Source organism: Fusarium flagelliforme (genome assembly GCF_020744385.1).
Source record: "Fusarium flagelliforme strain FIESC 12 MPI-CAGE-AA-0113 chromosome Unknown B0J16scaffold_1, whole genome shotgun sequence".
Classification (NCBI taxonomy): Eukaryota; Fungi; Ascomycota; class Sordariomycetes; order Hypocreales; family Nectriaceae; genus Fusarium; species Fusarium flagelliforme.
This window is the reverse complement of record NW_025763503.1, coordinates 6,528,081-6,544,983: the sequence shown is the minus strand read 5'-3', so window position 1 is coordinate 6,544,983 and position 16,903 is coordinate 6,528,081. Positions and strand designations below refer to the sequence as shown.

Genomic DNA, 16,903 nt, shown 5'->3' with positions numbered 1-16,903 from the left:
TTTGGTATATAGAACTATCTAAAAGGTGATGTTGGGAAGGTGGGGGATCGGTTCGGTGTTGGGAGGTTGCTCCTTCCTTCCCTGACCCGTGGAAGGGAGATGGCACGTGAGATGTTGAGGCGCTGGACGGGAGCCACATGTGGCTTTTACCGGACAACTACCGAGTCAATACAATAGCGAGCACTGAAATGACCCAGTAACACTCTCAAAGGTGCTGCACGAAGGAAAAAAAAACAAGTGTGGTCAAAGTGAAAAAAAAAGAGGAGTGAGTTGGGGGATTGCCTGCGAGAATCGGTGGGCCAGGATATCTCTAAGGTCACACGTGACATGAATCGTGGGGAATAACAGGGGTATCTAGACCGTGTGGATCGTCTTGTCAATGGAAGATGAGAAGTGATGGGACATAAATACAAAAATGAGGAAAAGGGAGGCCCCTAGGAAATTTGAACCGTAGACGTTGTGATTAAGTTTAGGTAGATATTCTTCAGAGAGGAAGAAAAAGAAAAAAACATGTTAACTGTGGCCAACAGGCCACAGCCCGCATGGTGAGTCGCCTCGCCCGGCGATAATACAGTGGACTAGCCCACTATATAAACCTTTGGTCTCTTGAGATCTGAGCATGATTAATGCAAAATGATCATTTAAGAGTTGAACAGACTCCTCGATTTAGAGTTTACTATGGCAGAAAAAAAAGTCATGTTAACTGTGGCCATTAGACCACAGCTCGCATGGTGAGTCGCCTCGCCCGGCGATAATACACTTGATTAACCACATATATATATATCCTCAACTGTAACTCTAGCAGACAATTTCCGAATCTGAATGGACGAAAACCAGATTTGAGTTAACTGAATGTCCAGAAACACAAAAAGACACATATTCACTGCGACTGCTAGACTAGATCACAGGTTCCATGATGAGGCGCCCCGGCAGGTACGATTGCAGACCGGTTCATTGTGAATCCTGCAACACTACTCTGTCAGGGCAAAATGCAAAATCTCATGAATGAATTCGAACGACTGCATTGCGAATAAAGTTCAAGTTGCCTGAAAGTTCAAAAAAAGATCATGTAAACTGTGACCGTAAGGCCACAGCCCGCATGGTGAGTCGCCTCGCCCGGCAATAGTACATCAGACTAATTTGGTATATATGGTCTTATATTTACCAGTATTTAAGTCTCAGGATTTCATAATCGGAAACCGATCAAATTCATCTACCGTAGAGCGCCGAAGGGAAATGAGAAAAGAAAAAGGGGCTTGTTTGTTCGAGTAGCTAGGTAGTGAACCACACCTTTCATGGTGATGGCCGCCAACTTACCTGTCATTGCATTTAGTCATGTCGTCCTCTTCAGTTCTGGTAAATGGCAAAAGACTTACAGATGGAATTCGAACAGAATCGCTTGGATATTTAAAGTTCAGCGCAACAAGGTCGAAGAAAAAAGAGACATGTTAACTGTGGCCGATAGACCACAGCGCGCATGGTGAGGTGCCGTGGCTGGGCAACAGTATTGAACTCAACACACAATATATAGCCTCTCCCCACCCCAAGACCCACGGTTGGACTCCAAAAGATCTAAGTTTTCGAGAAATTAGAACAAGGTCGCCCGTACTTTAAGGTTCGGGTCAATCAAAAGTCCAAAAAGAAGTCATGTTAACTGTGACCGTAAGGCCACAGCCCGCATGGTGAGATGCCGTGGCTGGCAACAGTACTGAGCTTAACACAACATATATGGCCTTCCATCTTCCCGCGATACCGGATCCTGGTAAAAACGGAAGCCACCTATGGAATTCGAACAAGGCCATACAAAGTTTAGGGATGAGGTAGTGCAGGTCCCAAAAAAAGACATGCGGGATCAGCTGTGACCGCTCGGCCACAGCGACGCATGGTGAGGTGCCCTGACCGGCGACAGTGGTGGAAATAGTACAGTATATATAGATCTACACTCCTCTACAATGGTAGACTGGACTCTGAGAGATCTACGCACGTACGGAATTCAACAAAGACCCCATGTTGAGATGCCCTCGTCCAACAGTAGTGATGTCAGTTGTTTTACATCATATGCCCTTACTTGCAAGTGGCGCCCGTTTCCTCTTGCCAGGACATAAAGAGAGAACGCTGGAAGCCAAACCCAAGATTTGTAGGTGACATCCACCCCGATAGAGGCATTTCCACCACGACCATCAGACCATGACATGCACCTGTACGGACTGTCGATATAACAAAGGATGTTGTTTCTGAAATAGAGTATATTTCAAACCCATATGAGACACTGACAAAGAAATGTCCATATCATGACCATCCAGCTACGAGCAACATGGTAGAGCCACGAATCAACAGCAAATCACGCAACGTCCTCATTCGCCCGGTTTTTCATAGCAGATCCAACTGTCCTTTTTACATCTGTCGACATCCCGCATCGCCGCCTAGTACACATCGTTGGCATATTTCTCGCACTCTTCCTTAGTAACACCGCATCTCTGCATATTCTCTTCACTGGCGCACCAAAACGATGGCTAGAGCCCAGTCAGTATCTTTGCCATACTTCTTAAAGAGTGTCACTTACTCCCCAAGTACAAGGGTTGGAGCCGAGGAGCGGTATCTGATGACGATTTAGCGGTGTGTCACTCGGATGCCAAGCTACCAACTTACGACGACTTCGGGCAACGAAGCATGAACTGGACTAATTGCCGAGAGGCAGACTAGGGTGAAGAGCGCAGAGAGCGAGATAGGACCACGCATATTGGCGGTTTTGATAGCGATGTCGTTGAATTTTGGTGGTGTGGGTCGACTTATCGCTGAAGATGTCGCAAGAGCCTCCACTGCTAATTATGTCCCCCAGCTCCACTTCGAGGCGAGAGACGATGAGGGGTTCGCCAGGCTACGGTAATGCTGGGGAATAACTATTTCGACATTTCTTGGCATCGGAACCAGTCACATTAAGAGGTCACCGAGGTGAAGCCATCGTGAAATAGATATCTGTTCTTCGAGTTAGTAGCATCCTGCCAAAAGTAATAAGAACTTTCACCATTACCATCCACAAGAGTCACATAATGCAGTTTTCTAATCTGGATATTAAACACAGTAATTCAACCGCTTACGGGCCGCATTGCTGACGGATGATGACAGATGATGACAGTGAAGTTAAAAAAGGCCGCTTTTGCCGCAAGTTCCCGCATCTCCGGATATCTGATCCAGCATAAATAACATCATTCCAACAAGCATAGTTTCAAACTATCCAGACATCCTCTCCTTCCCCTCAAGAACCTGAATCTACTATCTTCGATATACCCACGATGGCTGAACAACGACCTCCTTGTCCACCTTTCACCCGTGAGTCGGCACAGGTCAAGGTGAAGGCCGCGCAAGATGGATGGAACACCCAGTAAGAGATCATGTCTCAGCAAGAAAGAACATAGCTAATACCCTGGCGAAAGAGATCCATCTAAAGTCAAAATGGCCTACACCCCCGACTCCATCTGGCGAAACCGCGATACCTTCATCAAAGGCCGTGATGCGATTGAGAAGCTTCTAACTGATAAGTGGAATCGCGAGCATGAGTACAAACTGCGAAAGGAACTCTTTGCTTTCGATAATGATAAGGTGAGCTGGCCTTAGGGTTCTAATGGCCCTCGTTCTTGTACCTCATGCTAACTCTTGGAACAGATTGCTGTGCAGTTTTGGTATGAGTTTCACGACGACAATGGTCAGTGGTGGCGATGCTACGGACTTGAGGACTGGACCTTTGATGCCAATGGCTTGATGAAGAAGAGACATATGAGTGGAAACAATGTCAAGATTACTGAGGAGGAGAGATGGTTCAAGGATGGTGTGGATGTCAACACTGTTGATATTGGACCAGAGCACTGGTAGATTGACTAGATGCCAGCGGTTTATTATCCCCAAAAGCCTCCGACAAATTGATACGGATGTTGGCTTGTTATAGATTGGAGCCGGTCATAGAGATTGAGACTTGGGAGGGAAAGCTGACTATCTACGCCTTCATCCCCACGGAACCCACAAATACAAAATCCATTAGAATAATTAGCGGATATCTAATCAGAATTGAGATGATCTGTGAATGTCTGCGCTTTTCGTTGTGATAATGGATTTGTTCTGATACAGAGCACGGACGCCTTCATCGTGCCATCAAATAGCCTCCTCGGTAGCAATTCCGAATCATAGTTTTCAAGACAAATGGGTTTCCTATAGATAATTTGATTCACTGGAACTAAGTAACAGTTTTGATGAAGGACTAAACAGCCATCCAATAGCTGCAGACAATCGTCCTTCCTACATGTTTCACGGGCCGGACAGGGGTTGAGGGATGAAACAGAGGATCGGAACAGGGTCTCGCATAGACGATCTTGAAACCCACTTAAACACAAGACCATCATCATTCGACCTGCATTTTATGCGCATATAACATCAACTTGACCCTTTCAACATTTTATCTGCCAGTCTCGAAAAGTACCGCTAGAACGAAAATATTACCATCACCACAATGAGAAAACCTACCGCCGCCCAGTTGGCCCTCTTGATGGCCTCAGTCGCCAGGGCTGCCGAATCGACATGTGCCGTATGTGGGCTATCCGCCGTTGAATTTTACAATGCTAATAGAGTGGTAGATCGACTGTTTCCAGGGTCTAATCACAAATGGTCCTCCTGAGGGTTGTAAGGAAGCCACGAACTACATGTGCTTCTGCACGATGCCTACTCTCCAGGAGAACTTTTCAAAGTGCGCCGACACGAGCTGCAGCAAGGAGAAGGATGCCGCCATGGGCTGGGCAAATGACCTTTGTGCTAGTAAGTCGAAAAGTCCGGATACGATGAACCACTCTGACAGATATCAGAACTCGGAAAGCCTATTGATCTTGGATCCGGCGGCGATGCTCCCAAGACCGATGCTACTACTGCAGTTGATGCGCCGGCCACTACCGTCAGCGAGGCGAAGCCAACCACCGAGGCTGAGAAGACTACCACAGAAGCTGCGCAGACTACTTCAACCGACGCGGAAAAGACTGAGTCCAAGGTCGAGGAAACTTCGGAAGTCGAGACCTCAGATAGCGAGACTTCTGCGCCCCCCGAGACCTCTGAGGTGCCTGAAGCTTCTGAGACTTCCGGCGAGACTTCCGAGACTTGTACCACCGAAACAACCATGACCAAGACCGAGACCACATTCGCCAGCGAGGCAACAGCCGCTACGACCGATAACAATGGATCTGTTGGTACTGTCACTGGAAGTGGCGAGGCTGCAACTGCATCTGCGTCTTCAAATGCCGACGTCAACGCTGGATCTATCACAGCTCCCGATTTCTTCGCTGCGGCCGGTGTCGTCGCTGCTGTTTGGCAATTGCTGTAAAATTGCGCATATTGAAGGATCGGTACTACGCGAAGGTTTTGTCGCTGGTAAATTGTTTCTACAGGCAATTAATTTCGAGGCGCTAGGTTGAAACGTCCCATGTATGGCATTGACAAAGGAAGGTCTGTGCTACGCCTCATGATTGGCTGGTCCGTCATCCAATCTTGTTTCATCTATACAAACAGAACACGACTGTACAAGGGGGATTTTCAGCTGGAATGAGCAATTGAGAGATTGAAGGAATTGATTGGAGTTTGGCGATAGAGCATAGACTGTTGATTTAATTGATGTGTTACTTGCTGGTACTGCTATTTTTGAAACACATTACGGGGTTTATTTTCATGCATGTCGGTCACCCGTTTTTTACGGGCTGATGTGATATGATGGTGTTTCAGCTTGTGTTTCCCCAAATTACACACGTGAGATGGAACGTTTCCAAGAGGTCGCTCAAGTCTACGAAACGACCACGAACTTCTACGGCTAAGATCTTCCCGAATTTCAACATCACGAGGGTTTGAATTGCCCGAGCTGAATAAAGACCGTGTATTCTTCCATCACCTAGATAACCCAAAACCAAGCATCAGATGATACCCAAAACAAAACCTTACAGACAAATTCCAGAGCAATCAGCTCCACCCTTCTTAGGATTGCACGAATCCTTAGGATCATCATAACAGTACAGCCCCTTGGGACACTTCTTTCCGGCAAAACCACCACAGCTCGGCGGCTTAGTAGGTGCACAAATACCAGGCTTGTCACAAGCCATGCCGCAATCGCCAGGTGTTCGGGGATCGTCAACGCACTTGGTGTGCTTCCTGCAGGGCGGTGGGGGCTTCGTGCGGAAGCCGCCGCAGGTTTGGTACTCGTTCTTGAAGTAGCAAGTGCCGGGGCACTTGTTGATGTTTTTGCAATTGGCGAGAGTTGGCTTGCAGACGCTGTCTTTGGAGCAGGGTGCCATCTTTTTACCGCATTCCTGACCGGTGGATTGGGAGGCTGCGGCTGCGAGGCCGATGGTAGCAGCGAAAAGGATATTCTGGAACAACATTTTGGATCTGATCTGAAGTGTTGAGATTGATGAGTTGAATTGAGCTGTGATGAGCCAAGATTTGCGGGAGAGAAGGTCTGGTATAAATATCGGATCTCGGTCAGCTTAATCAATCTGAATCCGGCTGAAAGTGAAGTGCACCTAGTAGGTAGGACGGAATATGCACCGCCGTTCCAATAACGCTAGCCCACGAGGAGAGCTCGACGCCACCTCGTATTAACCATAAGTTCAGACTTTCAATAGTGACAAGCCCAATGACGCAGGACGCTCATCACCTTACACAAGAGTGCCTGAGCTGAAAAAAAGGAACAGATCCATGCCATCTTCCAATTATAGGTAGAGTTCAATGTTTCAGGGGAAAGAACTGCCCTAGCCTTCCCGCAAACGGCGCTACAGATCTGCCTAGACCATTCCAGTCCAGAACACTTTTTGGATTAGTGTGTATTGTCACTGTCATGATTTGTATGATCCAATTATGTTGTGGCATAAAGATTCCGCTACTATTGAAAGGAATGGGAATGTGGCTTTCTCGTGAGCTGTCACGTTGCGACGGCATTATATCAGCTGGGAATAGCGAAAAGCCACATCTTTCCAAATTTAGAAGAGTCATTGAGCAGTCTGGGTTTTGGTTTTCTCAACAGGGAATTCAACGTGAAGCCGAACTATTGATAATTAGCCTTGACGTTCGTGAGGCGTTCGATAGTGTCGAGTTTCCCGCCATCGCCCGTCCGATCCCCCGCTCTCAACATATAGTCTTGATCTGCTGATTTACACTATAAATTAAGGTTATCAGCTGAACCATTCAAAGAGCGGTGCTTATCAAATTGAAACAGACTATCGAAAGTAAGAAAGAGTTTGAAGCAACGACAAAGTGACAGTGTATCGATAACGCACTACACCGTTTAACACAATTTATGATAGCCATAGCAGCACGTGGCCTTGATGATGCGAATGTTCTGTGGTCATGGGTAGATAATTCCTGGTGCAATACTACTTCCACTCTTAGACCTGTCAGGTAAGAAACGTACAAACTTCAATACAGGTTGTATTGCAGACCGATGATCTGTATATTCCCTTGAAATCGAAGTTACTCTAAGCCATGTATTGTACATTTTGAGACATTTCCCAACTTCATCTTGACTTCAGTCATTGAACATGTTGATTAGTCACTGTTGAACAACCCGAATCAGCATAGCAGATCTAGCTTTTGTATGCAGGCAGGAGTCGGTCTCATCCGTAGCCGCCTGCTTTTATCTGGCCTTTGGAACTTCACAGACGGGCAGTACCTACTCTCCCCAACTCTCGTCACAACCTTGCCAATAAAGTTACTCAAATATCATTTTCATAAATTCCATACCATCAGATAAGGTTCCTGAAGGTATTTACACTTTCCGCAGGGCATCATGACTCCTTTACCCACACATGACCTTTTACTTTCTGCCTTGCTCTCACATAAGGTTTAGGCTGGCTACATATAAATTCCATACAATTTCGACCCTACCCCTCGATGGGGAAATCGGATTACGCAAACAAGTTTCGTGAGTATTCTGCAAACCTTAAAGGTTTCAGGGATACCGGCATCACACCAAGTAGTCGGATGGGATGCTTCTTTGCTGCAGCGTCCAGGCCTCCCACTCTCAGGGCATAATGTAAGAAGCTGCGCCAACGGTCAAGTTACTTACATCTGACCTCAATCTACAGTAGTACATTTTTCTTGTCAGCCATCAGCAGCCTGGAGAAGCACAGTATATTGGCAGAACACAGGGTTTGATCGAGAACTAAACCCCGACGGCAACTCTGTCACGGAGATGGTGATCTTGGGTGTTCGCTATAGTCGAGGCGAAGATGACCTGTATCTTAGGTACTGTCATGGCTAGGAATATTCCGACTACACGTAGGAATGCAAGACGAATTCGTAGTGAGGTTCCTCGCCAGCCGATTATAACCACCACATTTACAACAAGGTAACTGTAGGTACTGATGGATCTATATAATTCCGAACATAAAAGGCATCTGTTTAGCTAGGCAATTGGAGATGCAGGATCCGCACAGCCGGAGCACCAAAGAGATATGGAAAAGCGAGAGGGATGATATTATTGACTCCAACAGGCCTGGAAAGAGACTTTATTAGCTACAATTGAATGTGTACCTGGCTTGGTAAATCAACAGACACAACAAAGATCAAGATAATTGGATTTGGTAAAGCATAAACTTTTAGATAGAGACCGGTCGTAGTAGGGTCCTGCCCGACACAGGCTAACATTAAACCATGACGATACATGAACTTTCCTATGCTAGGGACGATCGACATCAAATTACTTGGTAGAAACAGTGTTGAGCTCGTTAAAGGACTGCTCAGCAGTCATAGGATCCTTGAAGTCGAGGAGAACGGCTGGATCAAAAACGCAAAAGACCAGAATAGCGACAGCAATACAAACACCATCGAGACCAATAAAGTATCCTTCCGTCTTGAGCAAGTGTCCATCCCAACCCTCAAGAAGTTCGACCGTTCGGTAGATACATCGGATGTAGACGAAGACGACGGAAACAACTGTGGCATAGATACAGAAACGTTGGCCCTTTGCGAGGGTGAGACCACGGGTTCGCTTGATGAAGATAGCGAAAAGAGTGCAGAAGATGGTCATGAAGACAAGTTGAAAGATGATACCGGCGACCATCAGTCTGGTACCCGGCTTGGTATCTTTGCCCTTGTTGGCAGCTCCCGCGGCTAGACCACCACCACCAGCTTGGATGAGTAGAGCCACGACATCGACAACCAGGAAGACCCAGAGGTAGAGTTTAGGACGGATGACCGAGTACTGAGAGCCGATGGATTTGATGAGGTATCCAAGAGTGACGTAAATCGCAGCAGCGACAAAGATTGGGCCGACGACGAGGGTGGTGATCTGCAGAAGGAAGGCGATCTTGTTGTATGGACATTTATTGGACCAAGTACGACCAATCCATCCGACGAGCTCGACGTACGACGCGATTGCCAGCAGGTAAGACGTGGCTTTGCGCTTCTGGAATGAGCGGACAATGTGGTAGATGCCGGTGCCGGCAAAGATAAGATCAAAGACGATGCCCGCTGCGATGCTGGGGACGTATCCGTAGGCGTTTTGAAGGCCCGGGATAAGCTCTTTGCAGCCGTTGAGGAGGTCGCCTCGAGCGTAACTTCCGTCTGCTATCGACATTTTAGGCTGGCTGAGAGTGTTGATGGGAGAGAAGGGAGAGAAGCGGATTGAAGCTGAAGAAGAGGGACTGCGAGGTCGGAATGAAAGTTAGGAACACAAGTACACAGCAAAGGTGGGAGGATTTGCAACAGACCCTGGAACCAACAAGTGGCTCAATTCGCCCTGTAGAAATTGTGTTGGGTTGGTTGCAGACGAGACAAACAATGCTTGTGCTCTCGGTGGTCTTTGAGTCAGTTGCCGATCGTGTAACCTTTTCCGCCTTCCGCGTTGTGTTGGCCAAATATGAACAAGCATAGACCCAGTACAATATCTTTCTTCTTTTTCTAATCCGTAGCAGGATTGACATTGATTCAGACAAGGATCCTTTTTAGGGGTGAGACACTAGATCTTACGGGGTGGGCATAAAGTGTGGAGAGGAGAGGACCCTTGACAGTGACACGCACAGATAATGGAACCTGTGACATTCGCTGCTAAGCCCCTTCAAATTATTTTCGGGCAATAACTCCACGGTCTGTGAGATGAGTGCCACCTATCAAGCAGCTAGTGAGACATTTGTGGGAAGAAAAAGTGGTCAAAACTGCATCGTCGTGGCGGTGTCTCACCAACAGCCTTACACTGCAATATCCTTGTCATACTTTGTTCTATCTGGACCCTGCTCTGCTTTATGCATTTACCAACCCTGAACCTCCTCCACCGAAACCTTCAACCCATCTCGCGGCTTGGCAACAATCCCATCCGTCAGATCCTTCACCTCGTAGTCCTTGTCAATGTCAAACCTGTACCGTCCTACCAACGCACACGTAAGGGCCATGAGTTCAGCCAACGAGAACTTTTGGCCGATGCAACTCCGAGGTCCGTGGAGGAATGTCAGGTTTGCGTAGTTGTTCTTCGCGCCGCCCGAATTGGCTTGTCCAGGCGCCATCCATCGCTCAGGGTTGAACTCGTCTGCGTCGGGACCCCAGGACTCGGCCGCGCGATTGATGGCCCATGGGCAAAGTATAACCATTGTTCCCTTGGGAATGAATGTGCCTAGAATACTGGTATCTTTGAGAGCGTCTCGGACAGTGAAGGGGATGGGTGCGTATAGTCTCAGTGACTCTTGACAGACAGCGTGGAGATAGGATAGACCGTCGAGCTTCTTTGCGTCCACATCATCAGCGAGACCGTCAACATTCTGACGAATTTCTTCTCGTAGACGGTCTTGAACACCGCGGTTCTTGGCTAACAGGAAAATCGTCCAAGTCAGCGCCGCAGCACTTGTCTCGTGTCCAGCCGCCAAAAAGGTCATCATAGTATCAACAAGACCCTCATCTGTAAAGTGACCAGATTCAAGTGCCGTAGAAATGATATCAGGCGACAACTTCTCTTTGGCAGCCATCTGGACCTTTTTAGCATTAATGAGATTCTGGGAAGTGTTCCTCGCAGCCTTTGACGCCGCTAAAACGCCCATGTTCCTCTGGAAGGGCAAGTAATCTGTGATGATGGACGGAAGAACGAGTTGCAGTACAGTCAAGAGCTTAGCACCGCGACTCTGCTTGACCATTGATCCATACATCTTCATGGTGTCTTCGATGCTAGGATCAGAGAGGGACTTGAATTCGTGACCCATGCCTGCGGACCCGATGATATCGAGGGAAGCACGACTTGCCCAGTCTGCGATATCGATCTGTGATCCTGGTGCTTCTGACATCTCTTTCTCGATGCCGTGAACAAGCTCTTGGGCTTTGGACCAAAATACCGGGTAGAGCTCTTTGATATGGCGGAAGCTGAATGCTGGCATGAGATTCTTTCTTTGCATCTGGGATAGTTAGATAAGTCAACGCCAGGATAGTGAGACCCATACCTTGTGTACATCTCCCTCTGAGAGTAAAAGTCCATATCCCAAGATCTTTCCCACCATGGCGCGGAGAAGATGGGGCTTCACATAGTCGTAGCTGTTTTGACCGAGGACTTCCTTGAGACCTTCAGGGCTCGTGACAACGATTCTCTCCTGGTTAAAAAGATGTCTAATATGGTCAGTCCAGTCTGCTGAAAGTAACGGGTCGACTCACTTATATCTGATCAATCCATTGTTTTCAATTGTCCTCATCCAATGCCTAAACGGCAAACCAGCAGGTTCACGAACCGACTCCGCCCAGTGACCATTAATAACACTTGCACTCTGAATTCGTTAGCACTAATCTCCAAAAAGAAAGCATCTATTCCACGTACTTTCGGTTGCGGTAGATTCCTCAGCGGACTGAAGAACGCAGGATACAAGAAAACCGTGTATGTGGCCCATACAGCCAAGAAGCACAGCAAGTACTTTACTATATAAAACGGCGTGTTTCTGACAGAATAGTTTTGATCGACGATTATTTGGTAGTAAAGCGCAACGACAACGCCAGCTGCAGCCCAAGGCCGGTAGTAGGATAAAGAAACGGCAATTGGTGTCATGGTTGTTGCGTGGTTAAGGAATGGAGGGAATCTCACTGGGTTGGCTATTTTATGTGTGGTGCTACCCACGTAAGCTAAGCAGGGACCCCGTTTCATGCACTGCCACGCCATTGCAGACGGTAATCATGTTTTCTTTTGTGCTATTTCGGTGATTCGATGCATGCGTGACAGGTATTTGATTAAATTCAATTCTCATCTACAACTAATCATCCAAATATCGCTTCTTGAATCGCAGCTTAACACCTACAGGCGGCATAACAGCCTCTGTAATCCATTGACTCTCTGGTCGTACGCCATTATGCTCTGGAAGAAGCTCAATATCGAATTCCTTCAGGACGTGGTACAGGATCATCTTCATCTCGAAATCTACCAAAAACCGTCCCGGACAGGCGTGCTTTCCATGGCCGAAAGGCAGATATGTAGAAGAAGTAGACACGAATGAGAGCGCTGCACCGTTTTCTTCGGTTCTCATCTGAGAGAATCTGAAAGGGTGGAATTTCTCAGGGTGTTCGTAGATGGTTGGGTCGTTATGGACGGGGTACGAGAGGATGGACATTGTTGAACCACTGGGAAGAGTTTGGCCGTCTGGTGTTTTCATGCCATCTGGTGAAACGACCTTGCGAATCATGGCTCTGTTTCCAAACCCGTGTGTTCTCATAGACTCTCGTAGAACACTGTCTGTCTGGATCATTTTAGACACAGCCGCTTTGTCGAACACGCCTTTTTCACCAAGAACATCGGCCATTTCCTTTCGGATAACTTCGATGGTATTGAACTCTTCATTCGACGCCGCAACGTTGATTAGCACGTTGCTAACAGCCACAGCAGTCTGGTGAAAAGATGCAAGGTTCGCTAGGCAGAGTCTATCAGAGATTTGAGAAGGAGTGACTTGGTTGCCATATTTGCTGATGGCATATCTCATCATCATCTGCAAATTATCTGTTGGCTCTTCGCTCTTTTCATGAAGCTCAGGGTTCAGTAGCCGTTTTGTACGCTCCTCGTACATGGGTTGGATGTGCTTTTGAATTCTCCATCGTCTGTACCTCGTTGGGAGAGTGACAAGGAATCCGACCAGTGGCTTGAGGAGTGAAGGTGTGTAAATTAAGAGACCAGAGTTCAAAATGAACAAGTCCGCAAAAGCAAGTGAGTGTCTCAGGTAAGCCTTGTCGCGGCCTAATTATCAGTTAGTCGAAGTTACCAAGGGATCAGAGGACAGAATGTACAGAGAGGAAGGCCAACAGTGAAACGACTGGAAACTTGAGCTACGATCCATTTCATGGCTTCATAGACATCAACCTCGCCGTTGTTGTCAGGTTTCAGATACTCAGGTACAGCATGCTTGAGCTCATCGTCCACATCAGAAGCGAGTATCTCAAGAAAGCGTCCCATCTCCTTTTTAATGACAATGCTCTGCCACGGATCTTGGATGTAACTGGCATGACCAGAGTTCCAATCTCCTTTGTCGATCTCACGGAATCCTTCAAAGGGACTGAGAACGCCATCTGGTTGCGAAGCTGCCCATTGCGTATGATGATGGGCTAGATGGATCTCATCTTTGAAGCCCATACTAGGCAGAACACAAGTTTTGCCATCCTTGGTAAACTGAAATCGTTAGTAAAGTTCGTTATAGGGTAGAAGGACTTACTGTTTGGTAAGCTTCGAGAAACAAGCGTCGACAGTCTGTTAAATAGCGCCAGTAGAGTTGGAACGGTAAGAACGATAAATCTTGTAGTCGTGGTATACTTGATGGAATCTTGGGAGAGCTTCTGTACTGAACAAGGTAAACCACGGCCAAGAGAATGGTCACTAACACATAGCTTTCCATCTTGCTCGATGCTGAAGAATAGCTTCACAATGATTGATCCCCCAAAACCAAGTCCGGAGAAGGAGAATATCCCAAGACAAAGCAGGAGTACGTACCGTGAATCGTTGTGGGTACTGGTTTCGGGTCTCCACTGATGGATCTGCCTTAGTCGAAACACTCCATTTTTATCAGCCCCAATCATGACATCCGTTACAAATTTAGCAAAGCTACCAACAACAAAGGGACCGGGGATGGATTCCTTCTGTTCAAGCGCCCGCACGCCACAGCCGAAAGTCATACCGAATCATCCTTGTTGACACCCCTACTCATCCTCATGCAAGACTTGGCTAGCTTGGACCCAGGGCAAGGGAAAGGGTGGCTTGGTTATGACAGACATGGGTTGAATTAGCAAGGGACTGTCTGTGCAAAATTCGATTGCGTCTGAATCACCGGTGAGAAACAGCTGTATAGATACTGGAATAAATGCTTCACTCTGGGATCCAAGGCTGAATCTCTACAGTACACTCGGCATAATCACAATGACACAGGAAAAGAAACAAGGTGTTAAGATCATTGTGGTAGGTTTAACACTTCCCTCTATCAACATCTGTTAAATGTCTCTAGGCTGGTCTACCACGTACCTCAACGACAAGTCTCAAGAAGGGCCTTGAGATTCTCGATATCAACCCATGCTTCCACCTTGGTGATCCTCCAGCACCGATCTCCCGCGTCAAGGAGAGTGCACGCGTTCTAGCCATCCAAGATCGCAATGAGAGACTCAAGGCTCTCAGGAACCTCTACGATGGATTCGAGGCCGTCTTCGAGCCACCTGCTAGCACTCTCGTCGATGACATGCTGACGCTATACCCCGACGCCAAGGTAAGCAAACATTTTCACGCGTCGTAGATTCTGACTAACAATCACCAGGTCATTCTATCAGTCCGCAAAAATCCCCAGGTCTGGCTGGCTTCGTACTACGGATTGGGCATCGATCTGCGGTCCCCTTGGTATCGCATCCTCGGGTACTGGGTCCCTGGAGTAATCCACTCTAGCGATCTCATTATCGCCTGGTCAAAGTTTTACACTGAAAAGTTTGGTCTGCAGCAGGTTCCCTGCGAGGACATCTACCACAAGCATAACCAGTGGGTGCATGATATCGTGCCTGCTGGTCAGCTGCTTGAGTACCAGCCAAGCATGGGATGGGAACCCTTGGCCAAATTCCTCGACAAGCCTGTTCCTATGGATCAGCCTTTTCCGCGTGTAAATGAAGCAGCGTTTTTACGAAACGTTAAGAGGACTGCTATGGCTGTTGGATCAGTGGTGTGGCTGATTCTATTTGCCGGCTTGTACTTTGGTGGATGTTTTGCTTGGCGCAGGTACGCTTACCTGTTGGATCAGTGACTATAGCATTGTTGAAAATAATAATATTTTGCTTTTGGATCTAAAACGAGACGGCGCCTCAAATGTAAAACTGGAACTGCAGGTTTGCTGGGTTAGTCATAATGACCAAATCTTTATTCGAGACTGCGCACGATTCTACTACCCAAGACCCTGTCTGTTTGAATTTGTCAGAGACAAGCCTTGCAGGGATCCCCTGTTCTGCAGGGTCGATCCTTCGCGTATCTTAGCGCTTATTGAGGCTCCGTTGTGGATGAAACTGAATGGATACATCCCAACGGTGAGCACATTCATTTACGTTAGCATTGACATTTGCTCGCTGACCGCTGTAAAGATGTTGCCCTGTGCTTTTGGAGATTCAGGTGGAATTTCAGGGTCTTTTCAGAGACTGCACGGTTACTTGACAGTCATACAGATCATGAAGCATTTAGTCGAGCATTGAATACCTTCCAATGTGACCCATCTTTCCTTGCCAGTTGCCGTTCACCAAACCACCACCAACATGACAGTCCAAAGTGCCCTCAATCTTGCGGCCACATCCCAGGCCCTGACTGCCTTTGGTCTTGGCTACACCAGGCCCTCCAACCTTGCCCGTTGGGCCATTGCCTTGTCCGTCGCTTGGCTCACCTGGCTGTTCAACCAGGCTATTCATGATGCCTTACAGAGCCGTCTTCATGTGGCTTTACTATCAACGGGCATGTGGATTCAATGTCTGAAAACATTCGATGATCTATGCCTCACCAAGTTATCATTTGATGAAGAAACCAAGAAGTCATCCTCTACGTCTTCTTCTCGCCTTCACTTTGGTGTCAGTAACCTCTGGAACATGCGTGGCGTTGGCACAAGCAAAGTGATCTCCCAAATTCCTTGTTGGTCTCACTCTCCCGGAAGATTGTCTTCCGTTCCGTCCCGAGGCCAAGAGATGTTGAGGCATATCAGAAACGCCACCATCAGTTACTTGGTCCTCGATGTCTTTGCCTGCCAACCACCTCCGGACTTGGAGAATATGATGTCTCCCCGGAATGAACTCCTACTTTCTCGATTGAGAGAGATTGGTGCAGGGGAAGCAATCTTCCGCTTCTTTGCTGTCTTTGGCTTTTGGCTTAATACCTTTTGTGTTATCCACCTCGTCAACAGTATCTTTTGCCTGTCGTATCTTATCTTGGGTCTCTACCCTGTCGAAATGCTACCTCCAATCTGGGGTCAACTGTCAGAGGCGTACACCATCCGACGCTTCTGGGGTAACTTTTGGCATCAGACGCTGCGACGTCATCTTACCAGCATAAGTGACTTTCTTGTCCACAGAATACTTCACATGCTTCGCGGATCTCTGGTTGCTCGGTATTGCAAGCTTTTTATCAGTTTCTTCATTTCTGGAGCGCTGCATTATCCTGCTGATCGGGCCCTTGGCATTTCTGTTCAAGAGTCGAATGCTATACCTTACTTTGTTATAACTGCCTTTGCTATAATGTGTGAAGACAGCGTACAGCACATTTCCAAGGGATGGGGAAGTAAGAGGAGGCGGTATTTGGGTTATTTCTGGGTTGCTTTGTACATGTACTGGATGACTCCATCATGGGGATATCCAGCTGCAAGAGTTGTACGACCACAAGACCAGCTGGTCTCGTACTCAGTAATTAGACAACTCAAATCTTAAGATAGTTACT

The 16,903-nt window shown here is 47.4% G+C and overlaps 8 protein-coding genes across 8 annotated transcripts; 4 read left to right on the top strand and 4 right to left on the bottom strand.

Annotated features, from left to right (window-relative positions):
- Nucleotides 1–2,151: 2,151 nt before the first annotated feature.
- B0J16DRAFT_330371 (uncharacterized protein) lies at nucleotides 2,152–2,895 on the bottom strand. Its single transcript, XM_046126458.1, has 3 exons — nucleotides 2,650–2,895; nucleotides 2,564–2,599; nucleotides 2,152–2,513 (listed from the first exon to the last, which is right to left on the bottom strand). The coding sequence occupies exons 1-3, from the start codon at nucleotides 2,737–2,739 to the stop codon at nucleotides 2,424–2,426; spliced, it is 216 nt and encodes a 71-aa protein (XP_045990082.1). The 5' UTR covers nucleotides 2,740–2,895; the 3' UTR covers nucleotides 2,152–2,423.
- Nucleotides 2,896–2,977: 82 nt separating this feature from the next.
- Nucleotides 2,978–3,882, top strand: B0J16DRAFT_38538 (uncharacterized protein). The gene is made up of 4 exons (XM_046131493.1): nucleotides 2,978–3,008; nucleotides 3,127–3,382; nucleotides 3,435–3,600; nucleotides 3,664–3,882. The coding sequence occupies exons 2-4, from the start codon at nucleotides 3,294–3,296 to the stop codon at nucleotides 3,868–3,870; spliced, it is 462 nt and encodes a 153-aa protein (XP_045990081.1). The 5' UTR covers nucleotides 2,978–3,008; nucleotides 3,127–3,293; the 3' UTR covers nucleotides 3,871–3,882.
- Nucleotides 3,883–4,445: 563 nt separating this feature from the next.
- Nucleotides 4,446–5,632, top strand: B0J16DRAFT_330369 (uncharacterized protein). The gene is made up of 3 exons (XM_046126457.1): nucleotides 4,446–4,576; nucleotides 4,626–4,803; nucleotides 4,851–5,632. The coding sequence occupies exons 1-3, from the start codon at nucleotides 4,502–4,504 to the stop codon at nucleotides 5,357–5,359; spliced, it is 762 nt and encodes a 253-aa protein (XP_045990080.1). The 5' UTR covers nucleotides 4,446–4,501; the 3' UTR covers nucleotides 5,360–5,632.
- Nucleotides 5,633–5,783: 151 nt separating this feature from the next.
- Nucleotides 5,784–6,582, bottom strand: B0J16DRAFT_330368 (uncharacterized protein). The gene has a single exon (XM_046126456.1). It carries the CDS (start codon nucleotides 6,402–6,404, stop codon nucleotides 5,964–5,966), a length of 441 nt encoding a protein of 146 aa, XP_045990079.1. The 5' UTR covers nucleotides 6,405–6,582; the 3' UTR covers nucleotides 5,784–5,963.
- Nucleotides 6,583–8,719: 2,137 nt separating this feature from the next.
- B0J16DRAFT_352991 (cytochrome P450) lies at nucleotides 8,720–12,034 on the bottom strand (the record flags this gene model as incomplete). Its single annotated transcript, XM_046129284.1, has 5 exons — nucleotides 8,720–9,651; nucleotides 10,277–11,396; nucleotides 11,442–11,568; nucleotides 11,650–11,759; nucleotides 11,810–12,034. 5 exons carry the CDS (start codon nucleotides 12,032–12,034, stop codon nucleotides 8,720–8,722), a joined length of 2,514 nt encoding a protein of 837 aa, XP_045990078.1.
- A 202-nt stretch (nucleotides 12,035–12,236) lies between these two features.
- On the bottom strand, nucleotides 12,237–13,859 carry B0J16DRAFT_392225 (cytochrome P450; the record flags this gene model as incomplete). The annotated part of the gene is made up of 3 exons (XM_046131991.1): nucleotides 12,237–13,207; nucleotides 13,258–13,636; nucleotides 13,680–13,859. 3 exons carry the CDS (start codon nucleotides 13,857–13,859, stop codon nucleotides 12,237–12,239), a joined length of 1,530 nt encoding a protein of 509 aa, XP_045990077.1.
- A 518-nt stretch (nucleotides 13,860–14,377) lies between these two features.
- On the top strand, nucleotides 14,378–15,239 carry B0J16DRAFT_367515 (uncharacterized protein; the record flags this gene model as incomplete). Its single annotated transcript, XM_046130140.1, has 3 exons — nucleotides 14,378–14,416; nucleotides 14,463–14,717; nucleotides 14,766–15,239. 3 exons carry the CDS (start codon nucleotides 14,378–14,380, stop codon nucleotides 15,237–15,239), a joined length of 768 nt encoding a protein of 255 aa, XP_045990076.1.
- A 499-nt stretch (nucleotides 15,240–15,738) lies between these two features.
- On the top strand, nucleotides 15,739–16,893 carry B0J16DRAFT_314745 (membrane bound O-acyl transferase family-domain-containing protein; the record flags this gene model as incomplete). Its single annotated transcript, XM_046125207.1, has 1 exon — nucleotides 15,739–16,893. The coding sequence occupies one exon, from the start codon at nucleotides 15,739–15,741 to the stop codon at nucleotides 16,891–16,893; it is 1,155 nt and encodes a 384-aa protein (XP_045990075.1).
- Nucleotides 16,894–16,903: the final 10 nt, after the last annotated feature.

What these genes read in the sequence shown, in the direction of transcription:
- B0J16DRAFT_330371 (XM_046126458.1), bottom strand. Translation starts at nt 2,739, where the DNA reads ATGCGTGGTCCTATCTCGCTCTCTGCGCTCTTCACCCTAGTCTGCCTC. An exon ending in CTTCGTTGCCCGAAGTCGTC is followed by an intron (nt 2,600 to 2,649) that starts GTAAGTTGGTAG and finishes AATCGTCATCAG; the next exon opens with ATACCGCTCCTCGGCTCCAA. An exon ending in CCAACCCTTGTACTTGGGGA is followed by an intron (nt 2,514 to 2,563) that starts GTAAGTGACACT and finishes ACTGGGCTCTAG; the next exon opens with CCATCGTTTTGGTGCGCCAG.
- B0J16DRAFT_330368 (XM_046126456.1), bottom strand. Translation starts at nt 6,404, where the DNA reads ATGTTGTTCCAGAATATCCTTTTCGCTGCTACCATCGGCCTCGCAGCC.
- B0J16DRAFT_330369 (XM_046126457.1), top strand. Translation starts at nt 4,502, where the DNA reads ATGAGAAAACCTACCGCCGCCCAGTTGGCCCTCTTGATGGCCTCAGTC. An exon ending in CTGCCGAATCGACATGTGCC is followed by an intron (nt 4,577 to 4,625) that starts GTATGTGGGCTA and finishes ATAGAGTGGTAG; the next exon opens with ATCGACTGTTTCCAGGGTCT. An exon ending in GGCAAATGACCTTTGTGCTA is followed by an intron (nt 4,804 to 4,850) that starts GTAAGTCGAAAA and finishes GACAGATATCAG; the next exon opens with AACTCGGAAAGCCTATTGAT.
- B0J16DRAFT_38538 (XM_046131493.1), top strand. Translation starts at nt 3,294, where the DNA reads ATGGCTGAACAACGACCTCCTTGTCCACCTTTCACCCGTGAGTCGGCA. An exon ending in CAAGATGGATGGAACACCCA is followed by an intron (nt 3,383 to 3,434) that starts GTAAGAGATCAT and finishes CCCTGGCGAAAG; the next exon opens with AGATCCATCTAAAGTCAAAA. An exon ending in TTGCTTTCGATAATGATAAG is followed by an intron (nt 3,601 to 3,663) that starts GTGAGCTGGCCT and finishes CTCTTGGAACAG; the next exon opens with ATTGCTGTGCAGTTTTGGTA.